General features: G+C 35.1%; 1 protein-coding gene and 1 long non-coding RNA gene across 11 annotated transcripts in view; one reads left to right on the plus strand and one right to left on the minus strand.

Moving 5' to 3' along the window:
- Positions 1–4,235, minus strand: part of LOC106870536 (histone-lysine N-methyltransferase SETMAR-like) — a 12,583-nt gene extending 8,348 nt beyond the window's left edge. For 3 of the 10 annotated variants that reach the window (XR_001409535.2, XR_001409536.3, XR_016238160.1), the window contains exon 1: positions 2,219–4,235. Coding sequence is in view for 4 of the 10 variants with exons in the window: in XM_089340773.1 (XP_089196899.1) it covers positions 300–857 (558 nt within the window). In the remaining 6 variants the exon portion in view is untranslated. Of the gene's footprint in view, positions 922–2,218 lie in introns of all 10 variants that reach the window. The other 7 variants (XR_016238163.1, XR_016238162.1, XM_089340773.1 and 4 more) reach the window with 6 other exon arrangements.
- Positions 4,236–4,312: 77 nt separating this feature from the next.
- LOC128250799 (uncharacterized) overlaps positions 4,313–10,000 on the plus strand; it is a 19,827-nt gene continuing 14,139 nt past the window's right edge. The window contains exon 1 of the long non-coding RNA XR_016238164.1: positions 4,313–4,683. This is a non-coding gene — a long non-coding RNA (uncharacterized LOC128250799). The remainder of the gene's footprint in view (positions 4,684–10,000) is intronic.

The following is a 10,000-nucleotide window of genomic DNA, read 5'->3' on the forward strand; positions in this document are numbered from 1 at the left end:
GTTAGTTTCGACCTCCTCCTGGCTCGTGAAAGTTATGTCTCCCCAAATGATTTTGCTAACTACGAAACAAATGATAGTCTGAAGGAGCAAGGTCGGGATAATAAGGTGGATGAGGAGGTTTTTCCCAACCAAGCTCTTCGATCTTCTGTGAGGTCACACATTGTCCTGATGAAACATCATTCCTTTTCGATTCACTAAAGCGGGTCTTTTTTACTTCAAAGCTTGGTTCAAATACTCTAATTGCTGACAGTAGACTTGAGTATTGATTGTTGCATTAGGTGGTAACAATTCAAAGTTAATTACTCCTTTGCAATCCCACCAGAGAGAGAGGAGAACCTTTTTCCTCTGAAGTTCCCTTCTCGGTTGCGGTTGAGCTTTTTCCCTTTACCAAGCCACTGTTTACGACGTTTACCATTTCGATAGAAGATCCATTTTTCGTTACCAGTCACAAGTCCATCCAAAAAGGTTGAAATGAGTTCGCGGGAATGGAGAGAAGAGCAGATGTCAACTCGGAATTTGCGGATGCTTTCGGAAAATTCATGAGGCACCCGTTTTCCAAGTTCAGGAACATTTCCAAGTTGTTGAAGATGACGATGAACTGTTGCATGGTTTGAACTAAGCTTTATTGCCAATTTGTAAACTGACGATGCAGGATTTTCTTCAAGTAATGTCTCAAGGAGCTTATCATCAAACTCCACTGGACGCCTTGTTTGATCTTCATCTTCAAGGCTGCAATCTCCCCTTCTGAATTTTCCAAACCATCTTCTGCAAGTTCTTTCATTCAAGCATTCTTTCCCATAAACTGAGTGTATGTTTCGAATCGCTTCGGTTGTAGAGTTTCCTTTGTTTGTACTCATAAAGCATTATGTGCCTCAAATGCTCTAACATCGAAGTATCCAGAGAAATTTTAATTTTATTATTCTGTAAAATAATATTTAATTAGTTTAAATGTACGCAAATGCATAAAAATAATTTTTAATTCCATTAGAATTCTAAAATACTATTAAATTTCATTCAACTTTAAAAAAGGTAAAATCGGACAGAACTTATGAGATGACCTGATATATGTGTGTATATATATATGTGTGTGTGTGTATGTGTGTGTGTGTGTGTGTGTGTGTGTGTGTGTGTGTGTCCAAAGTGAGTAGTTCGAAAATTTCTATTAAAGATGTAATTAGTAACAAAACTCAAAAGTAATGTTTGTACCACTTCAACATGGCTTTTCCGTAGGGAACTACATTACTACCATTTTTTTAACCCAAGGAGGACATCTCCTCCAGCTGGCAAACGACACAAGCTGTGTCCGTTATATTGCCGGTATCTCTCTCTCTCTCTCTCTCTCTCTCTCTCTCTCTCTGTATATATATATATCTATGTCTGTATGTGTATATATATATATATATATGTATGTGTGTGTGTGTATGTATGTATCTATGCCTGTATCTACGCATGTATACATGTATATACATATATACACGTGAATAACGAACATAGTGCGTGTGTTTATTTGGCAAACAAAATGATCATTCTGCAATATAATAATATTAATGTGTGTGTGTGTGTGTGTTTATTGTGTGTTTGTATATATACATATATTGAGTGTGTGCGCGCGATCGCTAGACTGTGTTCAAAACCCTAATCGCTAAACCACGTGCCTTCAGAGGAAGGCGAACTATTAGAAACACACACACACACACACACACACATACACACACACACACGCACACACATACACACACACACACACAGACACACATATACATACATACATATGTTAGAGTGTATCTGTGCGTATGTGTGTACATAAGCATGTATGTATGCATGCATGCAAGCGTGTGTGTATGTATGTGTGAATGGTGGGGGTGTTTGCGATTTTGTATGTCTTGCCACCACATGGTAACCGATACTGGCTTCGGTAAAGGAGACCTATTGATATATATATATAGAGAGAGAGAGGGGGACCTGACAATATATTTTGAGGTCGATATTCTTTCGTCTCAACCCTTCGAGCGGTGCTCCGGCATGGCTTCGTTTTGTTTGAAACTCATGTCGCTCAGTCTTTTTGCTTGTTGGAGACGATTTGATCCGCATGAATTTTTGGGCCCGAACCTGAGGAGTAATCCATCACTGTGGAGTGATTCCTGGCCAAGCTTGTATTACATCAAAATGTCACCCTGTGTGCTATTTTTTTTTCCTCCTTCATTCAAACAATACATACGTGTCTGATGGACGGTCAGCTCACTAACGTCTTACATTATTTTGCTGAAAACACATTTTGCCTTCATTGTCGCTTCATTATTTTCATTGGGCTATAGACGGCGAGCTGGGAGAATCGTTAGTACACCGGATAAAAAACGTAGCGGCATTTCGTCCGTCATTACACCCCGAGTCCAAATGCTAACAAGGTCGAGTTTGACTTTCATCCTTTTGGAATCGATAAAATAAGTATCAATCTAGCACTGGGTTCAAAATAATCGGCGTACCCCATCTTGCATATAGTAGAAAGGAAAGGTGCTCCGATCTACGTAATCGATTAGCTCCATCCCCTTAAAATTGCTGGCTTTTGTGCCAAAATTAGACAGAGTTATTTTCATGAGCCTAGTAAAGGCGGCGATGTAGTAGAACTATTAGTGCTTTGGATAAAATGCCCAGCGAACTTTCTTCCGAATCTTTACGTTTTGAGCTCTAATACCTCCGAGGACAACTTTGACTTTGAACAGGAATCGATGATTTCGACATCTCACTCCCAATATAATTTGAGACCATTATTTCCTTGGGCATTATTCCTTAATATCTTCCATTTGGGCATCTCATTCTATTCTTTCTCTTGACATCCCCTAGTCAACATCTTAGAAGAAGAACAAATTTCACACAGCAGGATGCTGGGTTTACTCACATTTTCTGCCGTCTTTCCGTGATTTTAAATTATCTTCCAGTATTCGGTAAACTATTCTTTCTTGTCTTCTAGTTTAGTTTCCGATTGGCACTGATTGACTATAACTCGGATATTCTGCGATACATTCACACTGATGTTCCTGAGGCCATTATATAATGTCACGTTGTTCAATATGAAACTCTCGTCCATTTGACCCAGCTACGGTTGATCATATCCCGATTTGCATCCCAGCAGTAAAAGGCCTCAGTAATTGAGTATCTTTCCTTCAATACAGAGTTTTATATCTGATAACCCCGTTTCAGCATCTATAAATGTTATGTACATGCATTGGTTTGTATGCGTGTGTTTGTCTGTGCTGTTTAGTGGAAGAAGTTTGGTGATGTGGGGTTCGTCTGGTGTAATTAGTATAATATATTATAATATACCTCCATCAAGTTTTGTTCATGATTAACGCCAGGCTTTCAGATATCAAAGCAATAATTTCCTAAACTTGATAGTTATTGTTCACATTGTCATCTCTTTCTGGCCTCGATTCTCTACGTTTCACTCCTTATCCCCCTACCCAGATCTTATGACCGAAGAAGAAAAGATTCGTCTCTTTAGACGACAGACATTTTTTTACATGTGAACTAGAGTTGTGATATTTCTATTCTCGGAACTTAAATAATCTTCAGATTATAAACGCATATCTTGTTATCTTTAACAAGCTTTATGTGTCTACGTTCTTTTAACCGTTATCTTTTCACCACATTATTTTTGTGGCTGCTATGCGTTATTTCCTTCATTATTTTAGTTGCTGGTATCTCTTGCTATCTATTCATCTTATATCTATTGCTATAAAACTTCTCCGTCGTCTTTTAAACACCGCTTCTTGCAAACATGTCTTATGCGCTCTTGTTATTGTAATCTACATTATATTTACTGAAATTTATTATCAGTTTACTCTTAAACACTTTGCCAACGAATACTTTTAACGAATGAACCGGATTTGTCATATTTGTCATGATTGACAATTTTTTTTTTTTCCGTTTAAGCAACTGAAAGAGCTGCCTTTTCTGTAATAAGAGATCACTGTTGGTATATAGCTCGAATTATTGCAGGTTCGTTATCATCAGATTTTTCAAGTCAAACTTTCAAAAAAGCTGTATGCACTATTGAGGAATTTTCTAATTCTTCTTGGCATGTTTCAAGCGAAAATCACAATTCAACAAAATGAACTAATTCAAGGCATTCATTGAACAAATTATATAATATTGAACTAATTCATTAACAATTGATGAATAAATTACATAATTTCAATCAGGATTTGATTTGTAACGTTAACTTGATAGCTGAGAGAAGTGAAAAGTGAATATAATTTTGAAGTAGCATCTATTGATACGTCATGATCCTCTTGTTGATTATGACGTATTTATCTTAAAGAACATGTAAATTGGCTGAATCATGAAATCGTTGGTTATTCGTTAGGTTAATTAGCCCTGCACTTCTCACACTGAGTTCAAATCATGCCAATTTCAATCTTTTTAGTCATGTTGCAGTCAAAGTACCAGTTTTGCATTGGGGTAGATGTATATCTCTATCTTCTTTCCACCTGACAAAGCTGCACCTGTATTTCAAAGACGATCTAGCAAGATATGTGAAGAGTTTTTTAAAGATATAACTGTGTTAATATGGATGCACGACGGTCATGGAGGAAAAAATCTCATACTTTAAACAGAAAATTTAAGACCTGATACTTGCAGCAGAGAAAAATATAATGAACATAGACAATCCCAAGTTGTATATAGGTAAGACTAACCACTACTATATATCACGAAGACAGTGATCGGATGAGTGAATGCAGCACGTATTCTGAAAAGGACTGTACGAGAAAGTGTGATAGTATCACCATATTATTTGTGGACTGGGAATAATATGGAAATTATGAATCGGAGTTGAATGTGGAGTTAATGGACCGAGACATAGTATAGAGGTGAAGCTTGTAATGACTGTTTTCTGCTGCAGTCCCTTTCACTGTCATACCAAAATGCTACTTAGGTTGTGGAATGTATTTTTCCTGGGCTGAAAATTATACCTTAACAGAATTAAGACTGTTAGGCGGCGAGTTGGCAGAAACGTTAGCACGCCGGGCAAAATGCTTAGCGGTATTTCGTCTGCTGTTACGTTCTGAGTTCAAATTCCTCCGAGGTCGACTTTATCTTTCATCCTTTCGGGGTCGATAAATTAAGTGCCAGTTACGCACTGGAATCAATGTAATCGACTTAATCCCTTTATCTGTCCTTGTTTGTCCCCTCTATGTTTAGCCCCTTGTGGGTAATAAAGAAATAAGAATTAAGATTGTTAGAAGAAAACGAATTGGGTTGGCTGTTCGATATATTAGTTAATATACAAATATGGAAATAGGAAATAGAAATAAGCCAAAAGGAAGAACAGGCAGTGAATTTAAATAATCCTTCTCAAGTTTGGAACCAAAACATCGAATAATTATTATGGCTACGTGCCAGCTTTCCAATATAATGCGAACACGGCCAGATAATACGCTCGTTTGAAATCCCAGCATCTCTCTTCTGGCCATTTCTTCACCAAACCCCAAATCACTGCTGCATCTAATCACTCTAAGTGTTTAATTAATCAAAGTCTTACACTGATATTACTAAAATGCGCACAGTGCATTCATGTGTGAATTCCTGTTTATGATATCGATCTCGTTTAAGTATTTACGTTTACTTAGTTATCTTAGAACAAAAGAGTCGGTTTATGATGAAAGTATTGAGAGACGAATGTAAAATAGTTTCCCTGCAAACAGGAAATTGATCGCTGTAATAGCACCATGCGATCAAACAACAAATGTAAAGGTTAACTGGTCCTCCGAGGAAAGAGCAAGCTAGCAAGATCAAATTATATTGTCTATTACTGTGCAGCATTTTAGAGAGAGATTAGATTTATATCAATGAACAACGGGGTTAGGATAATACACCAACACATAAAAGCCTAAGATGTTGTCGAAAGCCACCAGAAATTTTATAGACACGGCCTTTATGGTAATATGTTAAATAGCAGAAGTAGAAATTGGCTTCTACATTTATTTGAAGCCAAAATATTGGTGTTTAACTGAAACATAAGGTAAGAGAGCCCTCAACAAAAAATTTATCATCATATACTGTTACTGTTTTCCTATGTTCTGAGTTCTAAACACTCCTGTGTGAATTCTCCTCTTCAAATATCCTAGGTTATTCAATGAAGGATTTTCAATGTACAGACTCGAAAGACATACCTGGAGTGGTAAGATCTCGCGAATGTCGACGAAATGATTCTGACGTGTCAAGCTGATTGGTTGCGTGATAGAACAGAAAATCGAGCAATCTATTAGTTAACTTATTTAAAGTTCAACTCGGTGGTTAATTATAATCTTTTTTAATATAGGCACAAGCCTGGAATTGTAGGAGAAAGAGGGTAGCCATTGCATTTTCCAGTGCTTGAATGGCATTTATTTTATCGATGTCGAAAAGTTCAAAGACAAAGTCGATTGCGGGGAAATTTGAACACAAAACGCAAAGACGGACGAAATGCCACCAAGCATTTTGTCAGGCGTACTAACAGTTCTACCAGCTTGCTAACTTGGGGATGATTGATTGTAATAAAAGAAGAGAAAATGAAAGAGTGCGTGTGTCTCTCATTGACATAACGACCTTCCCAAAATACAACAAAGTATATTGTATTTTGGCACGATAGTACATCAAGAATCTTGCGAATCAAAAAACAGAATTATGAAACATATTTTTCTTTTCCCACTAAACTCCTACTTCTCTAAAACACAATTTTGTTTTTAATCCGATTCAGTGTAAATTAACTTCCATTATTAGTGCACACCTCTTTATATTCTGTTTTCAAAATCCGCCGTGGGTTACATTGATATTTATCAATCATTAAGTGTTGGCCAAATTGATTTTATTACGATAACTTTGTGATGTCGATATTCCTTTTTTAGAAATCTCTATATACATGGTGCTGCAGCTAATGTAGCAACAGCAGTACTGCTGCTGCTATCACTACTACTACTACTACTACTACTACTACTACTACTACTACTACTACTACTACTACTACTACTACGGCAATTATCCAGAGTATGTATGCATGTGCGTACAATAAACCGTAAAAGTGCATTAAGAACTATATTTGTAAACACACCTGAGCCAGTGCCAGGTGAGGAAAATATAATCATTCTCATCTTAGTCATTGTATACATGGGGGTGTCAATAAAATAAAGTTTAAGCCAGGCATTCATTTTAGTTTCTCAATTAGCAAACATTGAGCACTGGATAGGAAGCTTTTCCTACTTATCACTCTGTTACAAAAGGTGGGCAGACGTGGCTTTGAATCCATGAATCTATGTCAGAAATATTAAAATGACATACAAAATACCTTGGAGTATTTACCTTTATTTCTCGAACATCTTTCAAATAGCACAGGACATTAATGTTGACATTTGGCTTTTATTTACTATGAAAGAATCAACAGGGGAGATAACCCCTCCCACAACATATATTTAGAATGGGAAGAGAGAAGTTATTCTCTTTGACAGAGAATAGAGTTAGATTGTGTGTGAAAGACAGATACATAAGTACTGTTGTTACCATTGTAACTAAAAGGTTTTGTTTAAAAAGCAAGAATTTTTAGTGCAAGTCTGTCAAGACAACGCACCTCAGACTTCAAAACAAGAAGAATGTCGCAATATAACAGTATACATAATTATTATTTTGTTGTTTGTGTGTCCATGTATGTGTCTGTGGGTGGGTGAGGGTGTCTGTGCGTTGTTTTTTTTGAAAGACACATTCGGTGTGAGAGAGAGAGAGAGAGAGAGAGAGAGAGAGCGAAAGATACAATATAATTTGTTTCAAGAAAAATAGGCTGTTGAGAGAGACAGAGAAAAAGAAAGAGACAGAGAAAAAGAGAGAGACAGAGAAAAAGAGAGAGACAAAGAAAAAGAAAGAGACAGAGAAAAAGAGAGAGACAGAGAAAGAGAGAGAGAGACAGAGAAAAAGAGAGAGACAGAGAAAAAGAGAGAGACAGAGAAAAAGAGAGAGACAGAGAAAAAGAGAGAGACAGAGAGACAGAGAGAGAGAGTGTGTGTGTGTGTGTGTACGTGTGTGTGTACGTGTGTGTGTATGGGTGTGTGTGTTGTGTGTGTGGGTGTGTGTGTGTGTGTGTGTGTGCAAGCTAGAAAGATAGAGTGTTGTCGCATAGTAACTAACGAGACTTTCACTATATAACAGTCTACTATTAACAGATACTACGTGATTAATAGATATTCTTGCAGACGGATAAAGACTAGTAAACAATAATAACTTTGGGAGGAAATCCAACTAATTAAGTTTTAAACAAAAAAACGATCCCTGTATTTACTCTCATAACATTTAAAGCTATATTTCAGACGTAGTATATCTAACTTTGATAACTTTCACATAAATGCTCTGTTAAAATTGTTTAGATTTAGCTCTATAAATAATAATACTGTGATATAAATGTGAACGTTGCTGGTGGTAGAATGCACAAGCAATAATAATTCGATATAAAATATGTAAATTCTAAATGAGTCTCTTTTTAAAATTTTCACCGTAAGTATATCAAGGAATATTACTTCATTTTATTCGTCAAATAAGTCCTCAAAGAAGTGACTCAACGGACGAGAGATAGTAGTACAACGTGCAGAATAAGTGATATATAAAAAATAATGAAGTCAATATTTACATATATACACACACATATGTGTATATATATATATATATATATATATATATATATATATATATATATATATATATATATATATATGTATGTATGTATGTATGTGTGTATGTATGTATGTATGTATGTATTTATATATGAATTTATACACACACGCGCAAGACACGCACACACACATTAATATATATATATATATATATATATATATATATTAATGTGTGTGTGTGTGTGTGTGCGTGTCTTGCGCGTGTGTGTATAAATTCATACAAGCATGCATACATATTATATATATATATATATATATATATATATATATATATATATATATATATATATATATAATATTACAATTAATATGAGCAATGACCACTAAAGTGGATTCCTAATATGCTAAAGATAGACGTCAAATCTCTTTACCATGAAGGGTTTGTCCCCAAGAGAAATCTCACCAACAACGCGAGAATGTAAATATATATATATATATATATATATATATATATATATATATATATATATATATATATATATATATATATATATATATATATATATATATATATATATATATATATATAAATATATATATATATATATACATACATATATATATATATATATATATATATATATATATATATATATATATATATATATATATATATATATATATATATATATATATACAAACATGCATACGTGTATACATGCATACATGCATATATATATAGGGAAATTCAAATTTGCATTCATAGGAAAATTACTCCGTGAAGCAGTAATATTAGCGAAGTCAAACACATACCATCGTTATTCTCACTCAAAATTGCGAATGATCTCGAAAATTATAAAGTCTCGTAAGATTCCATCATATGTTTACAGCTCTGACAGAGTTCCGATGCAAGCGTTTGTTTGTTTTATGTCGTTATCAGGTAACAAGCCACAAGGGAATGTAATGTTATACGTGTAATTGTAAACTGAATGGCTTCCTGAAGTCGTGTATAATGTATCTTCTTTCTCCTGTTTATTCATACAGACATCTGTGTATGTATTTGTGTCTGTCTGTCTACCTATGAATCTATTCATCGGTATATACACGTGTGTGTGTGTGTGTGTGTTTGTCTGTGAGAGAGAGAGAGAGAGAAAGAGAGACATTGAAAGATATAGAAGGCTAAACAATGCAAAATGGACTGGAAGATGTGGTAACGAAAATTAAAAGTAAGTCACTTGGTAATCTTTGTTTTGATTTTTGTTTTTATATTGATGCTACTGTTGTTTAGCCTTCTATCTCTTTCAACGTCAAATTCCATGTACAATGCTTCAAGCAAACTACAGTATTTTATTATCCTTAATCCTGAGCCA

The sequence above is a fragment of the Octopus bimaculoides genome, chromosome 24 (genome assembly GCF_046866305.1).
Source record: "Octopus bimaculoides isolate indiv1 chromosome 24, ASM4686630v1, whole genome shotgun sequence".
NCBI lineage: Eukaryota > Metazoa > Mollusca > Cephalopoda > Octopoda > Octopodidae > Octopus > Octopus bimaculoides.